We start from the raw sequence: 18,734 nt of genomic DNA on the forward strand, positions 1-18,734 counted from the left end.
AGAACATCTCTGCTATAAATAGTTGAACTGCAACTATTTTTTCCAGTTCAGTGCATTTAGGAAGAGAGCTGCCTATTGCCTCCTCTTTACATTCTTGTCAGTTAACAAGCGTGAATAATCTTAACAATTAGAAGAAAGCTCACAGCTGCAAAGCCAGGCAAGTGAGGGATCCACTGTGATCAAGTAGTGCCTCAAAAAAAAAAAACCAACAAAAAAAAAAACCCAAAAAACAAAAAAACAAACAAACCCCAAAATATAAGAAACTAAGAGAAAATCGGGCAAGGAAAAGAAGAGGATGGCCCTGTGCTTGGTGTGGTGAAAACCTGAGTGGGAAGTCAAAGGGGACAACACATGTAGCCTATGACAAGAGAGAATTCCACTCTTGATGCTTTCCTACCGCATTTTCCTACATCACTTGCAGCTGCAGAGAACAATTTCATGTCTACAAAGTTTAGAGTCACTCCGCATAGCTTTCCTCAGTTTTAGCACCACAGGTAAAGGAGACCAAGACATACAATGTGCTTTATTTCTTAGGCTAAACAATTTTTTTTTACTTTTACCAAAAGAATGGGTGTCTTCATTCTTCACCTTCCAAACTCCGTATTTGAAGGTATATTTTGCTGAAGCTGGCAACATAATAAGGCCTCAAGGACAGAAGCTCTAATTCTCAGATAATCCAGAAAACGTCACAGTCATAGTACAGTACTCTGCCCTAAATTCATCTTGCACGTCCTTCAGGTCCCAAGGGTGGATTTGAGCCGAGAGATACTGAGATCTGGTATCGTCATTATTTTTTCCAGTTAGTGGTGCCATGCAATACTAATAAATTACATTACATAATTCAGCCTGTGGGAATCCAAATTGCTTTACAAACCACATATCCAGTCCAGAATAGCTTCACGGATGCACCTGAGTGATGAGACTTTCACTGGTTGCCCTGGCTTTCTGGTATACCTCTGGGAAGGCATCAAGGATAGGATATCTTCTCACTTAACTTCAACCATCCAAACCACTACTGATCTACCCCACACTTTTTGTCCAGCCTAGAGAGGAGGGAAAAGCCAGCATGTCGCATGGGCAATTTACTCCCATTCCCCTGGTATGGGAACAGCTAAACAACTTGCATAAACTGTGGTTGATTCATCATAGGATTAATGAACCCTGCCTCTTACCTCTCCCTCTTTGCTGCCTATAAAGTGGGAATAAAATCACTTATTTTCCTTCTTTAGTTTAATTTAGAAAGCAAGCTATCCCAACAAGGGATTGCTACTTACTATTGGCATGTCTACCCGGCAATCACAAGTGTGGTTTACACCAGCTCCACACAGCACTGATAAAAGTGTAGCCATGACAACACATGGGTTAGCGTAGGCTGCAAAACCCCCATGGGAGGCTGAGTAAATACTCCAGCAATTTAGCTCACTCCTCGCTTCCACTGGCTGTGAGAACTCAGCCGGGCTAATTTAAGCCCAGCTTCAATCATGTCTTTGCTTGTAGTCTAGACACATCATAGGCATACATACAATGGGCAGCGCAATGAGGTCCTAAGTTCTGTTGGCATTTCTAGGTGTTACTAAGATGTGCATTTTCTTTACACAGCTTTGGCTGCTGTGTATAAAGCAGGGTTAACTCTTTGAGCATTAACTGGAGTGAAGAAGCCACTGTGTCCAACTGAAACAACTAGAATTTAAATTTTAAGATAACAGGCTAGCAATAAAACCTCTGAGAAAATCATGTTTCTTAAGAGAAATTGGCACAATCCAAGTGAAATGTGGAAGGGATAATGTGCCTTGCGCTTCTACCTTGCACCAAGCGTGACCACTCGGTGTGGTCTTCTCACACCAACCCTGGACACTTGTTAAGGCTGTCTCAAGAGATGTGCTTCAAAGCTTCATAGTTCTGCTTGTAAAAAGGTGTTAAAAGCCACCAATGCCCATCTCTGGAAGAAAGATGGATAAAATACTTACCCATCTGGAAAATCTTATGAACAATGAGCCAAATGGAAGAACACAACAAAGAGATTACTCACGCTCACTTGAAAGAGCTATCACTGAAAATAAGTTTCCACAGTGGGTCCAGTTGGGAAATAATAGTCATATGGAAAGGGCAGGATGGAAATAACACACACTGAGGTTTTTATCTAATTACAGTACATACAATGCTAAAATTTTAAGATAGGTACTTCCCAAAATAAACTGCAGGCTTCTTCCAAAGGCTATGGCTTTCATCAGTACCTACTTGTTTATTGTTGCGGGTTTTTTTCCCCAGAATTTGTGCCTGGTTTAGATCTAGTGCAGGATAAAAAAAAATAAACCCTTACAAATGAGCCATATTCACTTGTGGTTCCTTTAGAAAGACTTTTCTGATTTTAACCACCTTATTCTTTATACGTCCACTTGAGAACCATGATTACAATGGACCTCTCTAAACATGCCATGGCGAAAGACAAGCAAAACCACATTCAGGTAAATTCAGTTGAAAACTTGCACTCGATCCCTACATATACATGTTGTCAAAAGTCATTTCTGCTCTACGCAATGGTTTTGAAACACAGTAGACACTGATGAGCTGAAACAGGCAAATCTGCATTTGATTTGGCTGGCAGTTTGTGCATCAAAATGTGTCAAGAAGCATTTGATCCTGCTTTGAGAGTACGGGAAACATTTCCAGGTTAGCAGGACACCCTGGACACAGTGACAGATGGGCAGAGTATAAGCCTGACATGGGAGAGGCCATTTTATAAGTGGCTGTTGCTCCAAGCCATGTGGCAGACAGTCCAAACCCATTTGTCACAAAAAAATAAAGCTCTCACTGGAATTACCAAACCAAGGTGCAAGGAGAGTCCCTGACTGCGGCTCACTAGAGTATGGACACCTGCCCTGCCAAGGAGCACCACCAAAAACCTCCCACAAAACAAACCTGCACCCAAGCAGGAAGCAAAACTAGGCAAAAAACAACAAAGCCAAATTTTTTTCTCAAAGTGAATTAAATCCACAAGCAGGAAACTTAGATTCAGAATAACATTTTGTAGTCTTGCTTTGCTTTTTATTTTTATTTTAATGGAAAAGCACTGACTTTTCCTTACTGACAAAAATAAATTCAGGCAAGTAATACGGCTCTAAAAAAATACTGGTTATTTTTTTCTCATCAAGAATGTCAATTTCTATCTATACATATTGAGTAGCTGTACAACTGTTAGTATTCATTTAAATCCAAGTTTAAGCAACATTTATTTTGAGCTCTATTAGGCATAGAAATCACACTTAGAGCCACAACTAGTCACCAGAAGTCTTTATATACCTACTAGAAAAGTGGCACTGGTGACTGTGTCCTCCCAGAGGTAGACATGCTAGTGCTCATCTCACAGAACATCAATTTGGTTTTTTACACATTTTTGACATTACACATATAGCTCTCATATAGGAGACTACATATGGCAAATATGTACAGTCATATAACGTGTATATAGACATGATAACAAGCTCTTACAGCTCTGCCATTTATTTTATATTTTAAGATCATCAAATATCTCTTGGCTTCAGATCAGCTTGTCACTCAACCTGCTCGGTGGCCAAACACACCAAAACAACACAGGGATTTTCTCCACCTGCTGGAAAACCGGTGGCTCTTTGCTGCCTGAAGCAAACTCTGGCTAGAGGTGATTTCCATCACCTCTGCTTTTGCTTTTAAAGGCTTGCAATGATATTGCTTTTATTCTCCTAATTTCTTTTTGCTGAGTGTCAGACACTGCAGTACAGATTGACAGGGTGGGGTTTGGGGGGTGGTGTTTTGTGCTTATTTCAAACTGTGGCATTTTTCAAAATAAATATGGTTTTGTTCCACTCCCAGTAATAGAAAAAAAAAAAAAAGGACTAAGTTGAGTACTAGAGTTCTCTTTTGCTGGGTTTCCCATTGCCTCCCTTTGGATTAAGGGCTGGCCCTCTGTCAGCAGGATCCATTTCACTCTCCTGCCCAGCATTCCCTCTTCTGACACACACTCCTGGCCCCCAGACTCCAAATTTCACCAGGTTTCTCCCCCCTAACTCCCAATTTCAGGTTTCTCTCACCACCCAGGGCTGCTTGAAGTCCATGCAGCCTCTGCTTTCCAGCCTCTCCCAAACTTCTGAATCTTCAGTCCACACAGAGGATAGAGCTGAGGGTGAAACCTCTTCCCCAAAAGCAGATACCCCAATGTCTCCTATGGCCTACAGCAGCAGCTAAACCACAGTGACCAACAAGCAAAACACATCAGATGCTGGCAGAATGCTCTGCATCCTTTACTAGCACAAATTTCAGTTGCTATCCACCAAACCCCTCCTATCACCCCACTAATGAAGTACCTTTAAACCCCTCAGGCTTCAGGTCTGATCCCAGGAAAGGCTAATCCTTGTCTTTAATGGATATTTATTATCTCACGGGTCTATTAATTGCAGCGCAAATTGCATGTACTCAACATTAATCCTGGTAGCAGGAAGAAAAAAATGCAAGAGAAACATATGAACCCTGTAATGCACCTCTTTATACTGATAAATCTCATCAAATATCAAATTAAAATCAATAAGTAAACTGGAGCTCCTGAAAACCTATGATTCGGGGTTTGCAATGACTGGCCATGGCAATTAGTTGCCCAGCAGTTCAGGCTGCTCTGAGATGAGCAGTATGAGAAGCCAGGCATTGCAGGATTCAGAGAGCAGATGGTTTTAGGCTGAAATTAAATAAACACCCCCCAGAAAATAATCTCTCTTTCCAAAACACTAAGGAAAAGTTATGCAAGGAAAAAATAAAAACCCCAAGCTACATTCTTTAACTAGATAAAAGAACATGTTGTTCAGCCTTGGAGTATCTATTGTAATTAAATGCTCTAAAAACAGGACAGCAGCCCGGTGCCAGCCATGCATACACAAAAGAGACAAAACACAATGAAAAAAAGAAAAAATATCTGAGAACCATGCATCTCTTACACAGCCTGAAGAATGCCTGCCTCTCAGCACAGTCCTGCAGTGCACTCGGGCGTCCACCTAAATGAATGCAAAACCTACTCCCCTGCTAAGATAAATAAATTGAAAAATAAGAATTTAAATCCAAAGAAACCCACGTATAATCAAGCCCCATTCTGACTTACAGCTCTGAAAAATCCTGCAGTCTGGCTGGAAATGTCCATTGAAGAACTGCATTCAAAGATTTTCCCTAAAGGCAAGCGCATTTAAACATCTCAGGCTCTGCTACTGAACCCGATGCTGCAACAGATGGGGACCAGGGCTGGGTGTGTTCCTTCTTCCCATCACGGTGCTGCGAGAGCACGGCAGAAGCCGTAGGTATCTCAGGAGAAGGCAGGCGATGGTTTTCTCCCTCGCTGCAGGCTCCCTGCCAAAAATGCTTTAGACATTGCAAGATTCAATTACACGACTGCAGCAACCTGCCACATTAACTCTGACGGGGGCCAGCGACGCACACGGATGGTATAAGCAGGTAATTAAGCACCGTATTGGATGCATTAGCTAAATGTTGCAGGTACACCAGGGAAGTTGGAGAGTTCAAATAACCACAGATGTTTTTAATGTGATCAGAAGAAAAAAAAAGATCCTGTTTTCAATAGCAGCAGAAGTTTCAGATAACCAAGACTGCGTCTGCATCAGTATTGAATACTTAGGGAAGGCAGCACAGATCAGCAGATGCATTTCCAACTGCTGGAGTGTCTGCTGTACTGTAACAGCCCTGTTCCCCATTTAACCACAAGTCCACTTTGTAGCTGTACAAAAGTCACATTATTTCTCTGGGCTTAGTTTTCCCACCTGCAGCATGAACAGGGGAAGACTTAACTGACTTTGTAATTTGCTATGAAGACCTCACTGGAAAAACACAGTGTCTAAGAACGAAGCATAACATTACCATCAAAAATAAAGACAACAGCAGATTTTGAATGGGTACCACACGAGCAAGTGCTAGCAGAGCAAAGCAACCTCTACCAGTAGGAGCTGAGGGATGGTAGGGAGCCCCGCTTTCTTCTTAATCAAGTATTGTTTGGCAAATCCCTCTTTATAATCACATTCAGCTTTGATTATTCTACCAGCAAATCTCATAGTATCCTTTATTGGCAATGGAATCACGCCCCAGACCGCAAGGCCATATCCTTAGCCAAGATGGTTTTGAAGGCTGTCACAGATGAAGTCACCTCTGGTAGAATAAAGATGACATGAAGGCAAAAAGCAGAAAGATCAGTTTCTTGTACGTTAACAACAGGCATCGAACTACTCATGCAATGAAGTGACACCTCTTTGAAGAAACAGGTGTCCGGATCCTGAGTCATGAATTACTGCCCATCATTTCGTGGTCATTTCAAAACAACATTTGTGATGATGTATTGAAACACTCTGACATGGAGGGTTTGCTTTAAGTAATGGCTGCCTGTCACTAAACTGCTACAGTAAGGCAGGCTTAGCTTTCGCATCACTATTTATCCTACTCATGGCAGGACCCTGCACCCTTTTGCAACTGACTGGAACCAACACGACTCTTAATTCTGTCTAAAACAAATAATAAATGTCACTGAAGCAGGGCAGTATGTTTTGCTCAGCAGCAAAAGAGGTGATGTCCAGCTGATACCTGCCATGTACCAGGCAGAGAGCACACCCTAGACAATGGCTGCTGCCCTCCCCTCCCTTGGCCTGCTAAGTGCATCTGATAAAACAAGGTGCTTCAGAACAAAAAAAGATGAAAATGGCACGTACTGTTCACTCACAAATGGCAGCTATTACCTGAACCATTTTAAGGCAAGCTCAGTGGAAGCCCTTTTTAACACAGAAATATTCAGTGTTTAGAAGGGTTTTCCCCAGCTAAATATTTTATGCAGGCAGAATATACAAACACTTTAGGAAAACAAAAAAGCTTAGTCTTAATTTCTGTTTCAAAGGTACCAGAGAAACCAGTCAACCAGCTGGAGCAAGCAAAACACATCTGTGTCTCACCTGCTTGAGTAGGAGAAAGGAAGGTATCTGTGGCTAAGAGGGGACAAAAGGGAAAACTGGATTCATCTTGGAATAAAAGAGGTTCTCCTACAAGTCAGAGTGCAAAACAAGGTTCATCTCAGATGCTTCCCTGTATAGCTGACCTAAAAGGATTATTCTGATTAGAGACCAGTTCAAATAAAAAGGGGTATTGACAGCCAGGAAAATGTCCCATACCCCTAAATCATCCCTTTCAAATCACTCACAAGGCTCAAGTGTGATGTAGCCAGTTTCAAGAATCACTCGGACACATTACGGCGTTTTTTAAAACAATTAATCTTCAAGACTGGTTCTGGTCTCAAAGTCTAATTTAGCACAGATTCTACCTCAAAAACATGCCTTTTCCTCCCCCACCTTTGGATAAGGGGTATGAAGCAGAAGAAACAGATTGCACAACTACATTTCAGATAAGAACAGTTAATGGTTTAGATACCATTTCATAAATATTTGCTGAACTAGTGTTTGGATTCTGTCCAGTTTCTGACATCTATGAAAAACACTGAATCATTTGCCATTTTCTTTCACCTTCTGGGGTGAAAAATAGGCAGGGACGTTTTATTGTTCCATTTCTTACCATTATTTAATGACTGCTCACATTTATGTTGAAGTCCTCTGCCAAAGAAGCCCAAGCTATTCTTAAATCTCCAGGCCTTTGGTGTCCAAATCACAATTATGTAAATATTTATGTATTCTTCATTAATTAATTAAAACCTCTCTTGGGACTCAAATATTCCCAGATCAAACACCTATGCTCATATGCGGCTGGATAGGCAACTAGGGAAGACCTGAGAAAAAACAGATTTCTGAATAATAAATACTTTGTTTCAAATTGGCATTTCAAGTGCATGTGCTCTGTTGGAGATGCTGAGGGGCTCAGAGCTGAGACACAGCAGCCTCAGTGACAAAAAGCAGCAGTGAATTCGTGTACAGCATCTTGCATAAAATGGTGCAACATGTGAACACACCCAAATAAAGCTATTGAACTATGTCTTCAATCACACTTTACTGGCAAATTTTAGGAGTCTGCATGAACAGGGATCCAGAATTCCAGTTGTTTCTTTATATATTAAGGACAATTTAGAAGACTCTAGAAAATGCTTTATATAAGCAACTTTCCATGCCAATAAATTTTTCAGACTTTTTAGACCTTTTCAAAAATTCTCAAGTCTTTGCATTTCAAGCTCAGCAGTCATTATTCATTTCATAAATGCATGTCTTTAAAAAAGATTTCATTTCGGAGCACTTCTAGATCACTTGCATATTTGGACTGACCATAGATTTTCACACTTTCCCAAGCAGGAACACTGGAGGCGAAAAAAATCACCAAAACCCGCTTGTGCCTTTGAAAATGAATCACATGCACACTTACAGCCCAAAGGCCAAACTATGAGGAGAGGAGATTCATAACTGTCACACTTTCATGAGCATAAAGCTACGGAATTACTTGCCGAACCAAAACAGAATCAACGATGTACCAGATGTATCTTGTTTTTCCATTTGAAGAGTTTGCAAAAATTCAGAGCCAGACCTTCAATCAGCTTCAGATTTGGTGGCACGCAATTCTTGCAAAATTCCCTCAAGCTGTTCCAACACACCAACTCTATTTCATCTTTTTTGTCCAAGTACAAGCCTACAGGATCATAAATTTCAAACCAGCAGCACAGCAACTTTCCACGATTTCCCTGAGGAGACTAAAAATGCCTGGCTATTGGTTGGTGTTATTTATATTCTGTAATTTTCCACAAAGATCTGGTGGTTTTCTAAGTACTACATAAATTCAATGAGTTCAATAGGGCATGCTTCCATTATAGTTTCCTTGTTATTAGTAGGCAAGCAGTCCCTTGAACTCAATGGAGCTACTGTCTGTGAAGATACCACGCAGAAACATGGCAGCATATATCGATTACCGAAGCATACGGTGAGCCAGAGGTCTGCATGGCAGGGCAGGGCAGGGCTTTAGTTCAGTGTGTAATTAAGAAAGATTCTCTGTATTTTTACAAGGAGCACAGTCATCATATTCATGGTTGTTCTATCCCCGCTCCTACCACAGAAACCAAAAGCAACGCACAATACAGATGCGCACCACAGCAGCCTGCAGCCAAGAAGCCAATGCACTTGGGGGATGCTGGGGGGAAAGCAGCAACTCCTTGATGGGCAGCAACAGCCACAGCAGCAGCTGGGAGGCCAGCAGAGTCCAAGGGAAAGATGAAACAGGGAGAGAAAACTCCTGAACTGCATCATAAACTACACCAGCTCTTAGCAGGACACCCAAAGTACTTTCTCAAGAGTTAATGTTTGGCAAAAGGCAGCTGTGATCTGCAGGGGTTGGAAAAGAGAGTACAAGAAAAAAAAGCATTAAGCCCCGAGAATAAAAGGCAAGGAATGAACTGTGAAGCCCATCGCCCAAAGGAGGAAAATTGGAAATCAGGGTTGCAGATATAGTACAAAATGTAAAGAGCAGAGAAAAATATCTCGTGAAAACCAAAATCCACAATTTATTCCTTTATTCATCTCAAAGAGCCACATTTTTTTCTTTGCCATTTTTCAGCATGATCTACCAAGCAATGAACTGAATAGCTGGGATTCCTGACTCACTGCTGACAAACCAGACAGAGAGCATCCACGTGGAAAAAACACCAAACCCCAGTAAATAAGTGCCCATCTCTCCTGAGGGAGGGAGCAGCCTGCAAGCCTCTGCAATGAAGGCTGATCATGCTGCACCAGAGATGCCTCATCCAGCTCAGGTACCGAAAACAGGATAGCTGCAGGCTCAAATTAACATGTCTAGTTCTTCAGCAGGACTAAACCAGAGGCTGTTGGGTTGTTTTTTTTCTCTGTCTTTACATATATATCCAAATGCAAATGATATGAAATTATTAGGTATCCATACAATAACAGTATCAGAGGGTGAACAACATCATCCTTGCACCCTGTCCTACACTGACCGTTCCCATGACCTTTCCCACCTTTTCCCCATCTCTAGAGCTACACAGATGGAAGGATGCATCCCCGTTCCTGTATCATGAGGAGGAGGAGGAGGCTGGAGGCACTCCTGGAGGGGTGCCAGCACAGAGCTGTGCTGTGCCTGGGATCAGCTGAAGTCTCTGAATGACAGGGAAGAATTGTGAGGATTGGGCTAGGAAATGGTGTTCAGTAACTCACAAAGCAAAGGACTGTAACCTCTGTGATGGGGATGAAGTCCCACAGAGATGTCCTGATCTCCAAGGACAAATAAATCAGAGAACAGAGGCTTGGTGGCCCCTCATTCAGCCTTGCCCAAGGCATTGAGAGGGGCTGTGACACCAGTATCAGCAATACTCTGGGAGGTTTTGAATCAGAATTGCGCAAAATCGATTGGTCACTCAGTAGGACCTGAATGAGCTTAGAGAGTCCACCACTTTCCTTCTCTAACAAAGGCACTGAAATTTAGAAGTCCTGAAAGACAGGAGATGGGTCTTACACTGCTTCTAGCATACCCCTTAAAGGCTTTGCTGAGAAGCACCCTTTGTGAGACAGAAATGGTCCCATAGGACAACAGAAGAAGTATAATACGGCAACATTTAGAAATGGGAGAGAACCACAGGGGAGCAGGAGCTAGTGGGTTAAGATTAAGCCTTCCAACCACATGCTTCAGCATGAAATCCTTGTATATCTTGTGCAAACCCAAGATGTAGGGTATGGTTTTTGAGATCTAGGAAAATGTGTACTCTGCAATATGACTTTTCAGCTTCAGTAATCCCAGAGTGACCAGTGAAGGACCAGCACTTCCATGAGGACATGGCAACAATAACATGGATGAATGGAGATGCCTCCGCTCTGCTGCTGCCTCCTTGATACCTTTGCCTTCAGGCTGCTTCATGCTCCCTCCCTCAGCAATGTGCACTCCCAGGGACTGAAGCAGCAATTGGGATGGGAGTCAGTGCCAAAAAAGGTGGGTGAATGGAGTGGAATAATGAGGCAGTAAGGAGGAAAAAAGGCGACGGTAATTAGCTCCACATAAAACCAGTCACACCTGAACTGTCCATAATATTTTAAGCCTGGCTTGGAGTTTGTGGCTGAGCACATATAATGCTACAGCACATCTGCAGCTCTAAAGAGTTCTAATTATTTACCCAAAAGAAAACACCCTGCTACAATAACATCACAGCACAGCCATCCTGGAATTAAGATGCTCTTGCACGCTGCACAGCATGGTTTATTTTCTCTGAACCTTATGACCATTTGTCACCCATCTTAGAACTCAGTCATGCTGGACACTGAGTTATTTCATCTAAGTCGTCCCTGTGACTCCAGGGTACAGGTAAATTACCCACGTACTCACACTTTTGCACAGCCTGGCTAGGGACAGTATGTTCTTCATGTTGGGGATTCTGGGTTTTCTAAGGCACTGTGTGCACGTAGCAACTTTGCTCCATGCAGGTTTAAAGTATGCAATAAATAGTAACCATTAACTCTGAATTGAAGCAAGAGCCCACCTAGAATAGGATAAAGTGGCTGCCTACATACAGTAATGAGCAGTTAAAATGGCATCAAAGGTTTAGAGGCTGAAGTACAAAGATCTCTGCTGGTATCAACTGGCTGCTGAAAAAAGAAACGGAGACAGCAGCACCCCACAGCATTTCAAGTAGGTCAGCATTGACAGAAAATAAATACTTCTAAATAAATATATTGCAATGCAGAAACCTGACACAAAGCCACAAATTCACCATAAAGAATGTGGTAAATGTGTTTGTCAGCTTAGTGAAAATAAAGTAACCAGTTTAGCCACTCATTTTCATTTAGAGACATGCAGCAGTTGGGGGCTGAACATAATGCGTACAAGCAACATGAACATTTGCAGACTGGCATGAACACTTTAGGAATAGCCACATCTACAGTATTATGCTAGATCCTATTGGCAAGAGCAGTCAGACTTTGAGACTGTAACTACAGATGATTGCAGGGAGGTTTGGAATGCAGACTATTTATCTGAGAGCCAGGCTGTTTCATCTGCTGTCACCATACCTATGGGTTGCCCAGCTCTCAGGGAAGGATGCTTCAGCATGGGCTGAGGCTCCTGGCAGAGCAGCCATGTGGGAAAAGGCTGGTGGTCGGGGCTCCCCTCCACTGATGTTGGAGTTCAGGGCCACGTTCCCTCCCCAGAAGGATGCAAGGTGCTTGGAGGCAGAGCCCCCTGGCTTATTTTGGCATCCACTAGCCCAGTGGAAGACATGTGGTAATAAGCTCTGAAATAGATGCCTTTTATGATAGAAGTTCAGTATTTATTTAACAGGCAGAAGCTTGCAAATAGCAATTCCAGATATAGGATGCACCCTATGAGAGTGCAGTTACTTTAAGATTAAATATTTAATTTCCACCACAGGAACTTATTTGCAAAAAATTACAATAAAAGTAAAACAAGCAAACAACAAATAAGAGTGGGCGCAGTTTAGGTTCTGCTTCCTAATTTTGCTGTGTCAATAATTTAAAATAATCCCACACTGGAAAGAAAAGCGTGCTCTCAGAGTCTCTGACCACAGGCAACAGCACTTTAAACATATCCCAGAAACAAATTTTCCTGAAGAAAATTTGATTTGATTTTAAAGAACCCAACAAATAAGCAACCAATCAAATTTTAAAAAACAAATTAGTATTGCAGAAGAAGAGCTTATATCCATGTCTTTAGTATTCCAGTTTTGTCTGGGGTTTTTGTTTGGTTTGTGAGGCTTTTTTTAAGGTAAAAAAGCACTGTACACAAAGCAATCACTATGGCATATATAGAAATGGGGGAGGGGGGCTGGTGGTGGTGTTACTTAAAAGGTTCATGAAATCATTTAAAAGGGGAAGTCTTTTAAAAGTTGTAACCTTTACACCTTACAAAGAAAAGGTTGCAAACTGTCACTGGATTCATCTTACTCATACCCTGATCCTGATCAATAGGATTAATAATGTGGGATCATACATAGTTATCTAAAAATACACATATAGAGAGAGACAGATATAGATACAGATACATATATAAAATCTGGTGTTGCATGGGAATATTTTTAGGTCTCCCCAACTCCCATGGCCCATACTCCCACTTAGATCTGTACTTTAAGTGATGAAAGGTGGCTTTCTGGTTGAGGTTGGCAGGGTATCCATGCTCTATTCCCAGCTACTGCTTGAATTAACTCTGGCAAGCCCCAAAGGCTGATGGGTCTCTCTTCTCAATCAAATCTTAGTTAGGTTGGTTTGTTTTTTTAACATACTTTAAGCATTTTCATAAAACTGTGGGCTTTGGTGGTTTGCTTGGTTGGTTTGTTTTTTTTTAAACTTTGTACATTTGACACAATATTGGCCTAAACCCACAAAAAAAAATATCAACAACAGCTACAGCCCCCAAACAAAGCATCACTTGTTTGCTTCCTCACACTGCAGTCCCCTTCCACAGACACCAGGGCTTCCAGACATGCCCCCAAAGTCCCAGTCTCAACTGAGGGCAGCACCATAAGGCTGCAATCAGAATACTAAAATATATCCTACCAATTTAAAAGATTAACCAATTTGAACCAACATTCTACAAGTCATAGAATAGCCCAAGTTGGAAGCGAACTTCAAAGATCATCTGCTCCAACCCTTCACAGGAAGAGGAGCCTCTCTAGTCTACAGGGCAAAAGTGTGCTTCGGTCTGGCAAGTCTTATTTACTTCCACTGATCTATCAGGAAGAAACACTTTTCCACATCAGGCTGTGCAGCCACTTTTGCAAAACGCAGGAGTTTCAGTTTAGAGCAAAAAGGTGTGATGGCAACTCTTCCTTACTTGTATTTATTATGAAAAGGAAAAAACATTAGCAGCCATTCTCAGAAGTTTTGTGTACATAGGATCTTTTTCCTCACCTCTCTCATTTCTCCCCTGCTGGCTGTTTTTGCTGCTTCTTTAGCGTATACATATTCAGAGGTACTGGCTTTTAACAGAACACTATACAGTAACAATTATCGTTCAGTGTGATTATGAAATAAAGATAATAATATGGCATTAAATAAGGAAGCATCAAGAAAATTGAGGGAGTAATTTGGCCACAACACCAGGAGTAAATATGACAAAGAGCACCTTTGGATCTTCATCAAGAAACAGCTAGTGGTAGGGGCTATGCAAATCACTCCAGGAAGTCTTTGAACCTTGCCCTTGCTGTTGGATACCTCTGCAGTGCTCCTGCCAAAGATAATCTGCCCCTACAGTTCATTAACATATTCTGAAAAGAGAATTTTATTTTCTTTAGAATATGTTAATTACTGTATGTATGTATTATTAGCAGCAGTTTTCCATGAATGCACAAATTGTCAGCTATTTTGGAAGGAAAAAAAAAGGAGGAATCACAACTTCAAAAATACTCCTGGGCTGTCCCCTCTTAGCACTTGAAGTGAAAACATTATGAGTGTGGCATAATATATGTCCTGGAACAGAATAAACATTTCCATCCACGTACAGCTTGAGTTATTTGTTTCTCCAGGACCACTGCCTCCCTTTCTGATTGCAAAGGAGCTTTTGAAAACAAGTTTCCCAGTCCCTCAGCCTTCCACTCTAACGCTCCTGAAATACGCGTGTTGAATGAGCTGCAGGAGGTCCTCGGGGACCTCCTGCTGAAACTCTGATGGAACACAGGCATGTGTAATAAACTCTTCCACCTCAGCTAAAGCTTTTTTTTACCAAAGGTTTTTCTCTACAGAATTAATACCTTGGTGTTAGAGCCTGATTACCTTTCTTAGGACTCTCAGTACACATTTCCACTAAAAATTAATCAGCAGATACTATTTCTGGGAAAGGAATAAGAGAAATATCTCTAACTTGAACTTTGCAACATCATCTTTCATTGCTTTTGGAAGCTAGACTGCGAAGTCACTGTATTACACTTTTTTTTTATTACACTATTACATTTTTGTGTAATACAGTGACAACATCTCTGTATCAGTAGATACAGAGCTATTTTGGTTTATTTTCTCAGGGAAGGGAGAGGCAGAAAGGAACTGGGGGAAGAAAATTTAACCCCTCTAACTGTCTGGAAAACATCATTTCAAATGCTAGATTTCAAGGTCATGCAAGGAAGTGACCACTGACTGGGACTATATTTCAATGTAATATGAAGCTTAATACTGTACTTATTTTTAGGCAATAATAATAATTATTATTCCCCTTTCTCCTATGCAAATTTGTTGCTAACAGATGTCCTATCCAAAGGGTGATCCAGGGCAACTTCTAACATTGACGGGTGCAGTACGGTGCTATATGGTCACCTAGTCTATGGATCACTGATGTCTGTTATGTTTTTTTACCACCACAAACATATTAGTGCATTTCCAAGGTGGAATTTCCTTCCCCAGGGCCAAGTAAACATCCAATACCTACTCCAGTCAGTGATGACTCAGGTATTGTGTCAGGCTGTAGACTACATCCCAGCTGAAAGCCAGCCCAGCCAGTATTCCCCCGGATCTTTTAGTCTTTACTTAATCTACCTGTGAACATTTTAGCTGTGGTCTTCCAAGTTACAGCTTGTCCATGAATGATTGAGATCCTTCCAGGGAAAAGTGAACACCAGCAGCATCCACTAATTTTTACATAGCTAACCTTCTTCTCGAATCCATTTCTCACTTCAGTTTTACAAAAGTAAATAGGTTTATCTGGTTTAGTGCTACCATTTGATGTTCAAAGACTGAAAGGACAAATGGTATGCTCCTGCATGAAATGAATATTGGATCACAGAGAAGAAGAGGTGATTCACACACTCAAGGCTAAAACGAAAGGAGGGGTTTGGGACAGGAGGGATTTCCTCTTCTTCCTTCCTTCCTGCCCTGATGTGAAAGTGCCTTGTTTGCTTCTTTTTCATCTTTTTATGTGTGGTCCCTTTCCCAGGGCCACCTGGGAAATTTATCTAACAAATTCTTCCTGACATGAAAGTAAATTTCAAAGTAAAAAGCTGGTAGCACCCTTGATTACTCCAGCTCCTTTCCTGTAGCACGTTACAGCGGTGGCTTTTGGTGTGCCTCTGTGAATAGGACATAAGTGTCCTGTAGGTCCTTCTAGCATGAAACTTTTGGGGATGGCCAGTACTAGTGCTAACAGATGAGCACCTCTTAGAAGGAAAGGAGTCATTCACATTGAATAAAAAGCAAGCACAGCACTTCAAAGATGTATCTCCACGTTTTCATCTCTCACACACACATACAAACCCACAACAGTACACTCACTGCAGTGAAAGCCATTGCACACGGATCTTTTTAAGACACTCAATTTGTTGTTTTAAGCAACCACCAGAGTAGCTTATTCCTCCAGATGTAACCACAAGCATTCAGCTACTTAAACTAAGCTCTCAGTCCAAATTAATTTCTTATCATCAAGGAGATAACAGGACAATACCAAGCAGGCCATAGCAGTCTTACCCCACTACTAAATTTCTTCAGTTTATAAAAAACGCTAGGCGGCAGCTCCTGTGTCAGCTACTCAGAAAGCTGCACAGCAAGTCAGCGGCTCTAATGCCTTACAAAACTAGATGTAAAGCCATAAACTTGATACATGGCGTCAGCTACAGCCACATGCTCAAAACATGGACTGCATTTGAATCTACTATTTGGCAATTCCTATTTTAACGACTTGTTTTAAGTTGCCTTTAAGCCTTGCCAAACTGTAATGTAAAAAGGCAGAAATTTTCCAGAGCTGCATCTGCCCCAAAAAGGAACGATCTGGAAAAACTTCAGACAAAATATTTAAGCCACTTCTAAAAAACACAGCAGAAAATACATCATTTCTGTATATTCTGGTGAATTTTATTAGGAGATTTCTAGCTCCTCCTTAATTCATGTTAAAGAGTTTTGATTTGGCAGGGCAGACTGCATTGGGCAAACATTTCCGTTCTCCTTACAAAAATGCATCTAAATAAAGCTACTTTATACAGAAATACTGGACAAGCACTGGCAGCAGTGGGGCTGAACAACTGACATCCTCAGAAGAAGAAGAGGACTATGGGAGAGAATTTGGCAAGACTAGCTAGTAAGCAGCTACAGTGTCTGAAAATATCACAAAAGGAGCAAGTGATCAAGAGGTAGAGGACAGACTCTAATACTTGCTGGACAAGAGGATTGAAATTGATTTCAGACATCCACAGAATGGAAACTGGGATTAAGTAGTCATAGAATCATAGAATCATAGAATCGTTAGGGTTGGAAAGGACCTTAAGATCATCTAGTTCCAACCCCCCTGCCATGGGCAGGGACACCTCACACTAAACTATATCACCCAAGGCCTCGTCCAACCTGGTCTTGAACACTGCCAGGGATGGAGCATTCACAACTTCCCTGGGCAACCCATTCCAGTGCCTCACCACCCTTGCAGGAAAGAACTTCTTCCTTATATCCAATCTAAACTTCCCCTGTTTAAGTTTTAACCCGTTACCCCTTGTCCTATCACTACAGTCCCTAATGAAGAGTCCCTCCGCAGCATCTCTATAGGCCCCCTAATGAGTGAAGAGTGGCTGAAGGCACAGGATGGCAGTGAGACAGCTTTGTTGGGAATGGGCAGAAGAGTTTGTTCACTGTTGCCCACCTCCAAAAACATTAACAGAATTGATTAGTCCTGAAGGAAAGATACAGGGTCATCTGACATTATGGACAGGAGTCCACCAAGATTAAGACCCATAACCTTCGGTGTCCCACCACAAGTGTCTACATATGACCTACTGTTTAAACTTACAGGATAGTAAATGGGTATGAAGGGTGGCACTCAGTTGCCTAAATAGAGATCCTTATTGCCATCTGAGGCAGCAGAAGACACAGGGCTGACATATGTCATAGCACCTGTACGAGACCTGCATTCTATAGGACAACACTTCATCAGTTTGTCTGGCATCCTTTTTCATTAAAATATATTAATCTTCTTTGTGATTAATATATCCTCTCCAAAGAGAAGACAGAAGCTGGTAGGCCAATGTCAGTATATGTGCCAACGAGGAAGCTGAAGGCCTGGCAGCATACCTTACCATAACACCAATGGCATATTACAGGCTTATACACGGACATATGCATCTGTAGAAAAGAAAGGAATTTAAGTTGCACAAGCTACTTGTATCCAAACATTTCTTAACTTTTGAGGTGCTGACTTTGTAACCTTACCAATATTCTTTCAAGGCTTCTTATGTATGTTTATATAAAATCCTTATATATTAATTTGGACTGGGATAGTCAGAAACATCTAATGAAATTCATTCAAATCCTCTTTGATTTGTAGTAGCCAATAAGACAGTACCATGCGTACAGCATGTTCTCTACTGATAGGTAGCTCTGACAACTATAGCAATTCCAGAGCCGGTTTTCTCAATCGGTCAAACTGTTTCCAAGAGCCAACAGCAAGGCAAAATTGCCACTGAGAGCAAGGCCAGTCTAGATTGATTTCTCTGCCCCTTGTTTCTCTGTGCTTGAGGAATTCAAACTCACTGAAACTTCTTTATGTAACCTGTGAAGACCAAAGAGGACGCTCAAAGCATTGCAAAAAGGACAGTGAAAAGAACAACTGGAAACATGTTTTACACTGTTAACCACAAACAATTTTTGTTTGAAATTTCAAACGTAAGATCAAGCAATTCAGGCCCCAAAACTGATGTGGATATTTGGCAACCACAAATCTGCGTTCAAAGGGATAAAAAAAACCTGCTCTTTGTACTGCTGTTACAGCTGTTTACTTTCTGGCTTGAGTTCGTAGTTCCTGAGGTCTTATAATATGTT

At 41.5% G+C, this 18,734-nt stretch overlaps 1 protein-coding gene across 8 annotated transcripts in view; it reads right to left on the bottom strand.

Moving 5' to 3' along the window:
* Nucleotides 1-18,734, bottom strand: part of PRKAG2 (protein kinase AMP-activated non-catalytic subunit gamma 2) — a 246,664-nt gene that overhangs the window by 164,207 nt on the left and 63,723 nt on the right. Inside the window, exon 1 of one of the 8 annotated variants that reach the window (XM_062621418.1) lies at nt 5,123-5,278. The exons of 5 other annotated variants lie outside the window; for them this stretch is intronic. In XM_062621418.1, the coding sequence (XP_062477402.1) occupies nt 5,123-5,203 (81 nt within the window). In that variant the 5' untranslated portion in view covers nt 5,204-5,278. Of the gene's footprint in view, nt 1-5,122; nt 5,279-18,734 lie in introns of those variants that run through there. 2 more of the 8 variants (XM_062621421.1, XM_062621423.1) reach the window with 2 other exon arrangements.

Source organism: Pezoporus occidentalis, unplaced genomic scaffold (genome assembly GCF_034315485.1).
Source record: "Pezoporus occidentalis ecotype Australia unplaced genomic scaffold, CSIRO_AGI_Poc_V1 ctg23, whole genome shotgun sequence".
NCBI classification, from domain to species: Eukaryota; Metazoa; Chordata; class Aves; order Psittaciformes; family Psittacidae; genus Pezoporus; species Pezoporus occidentalis.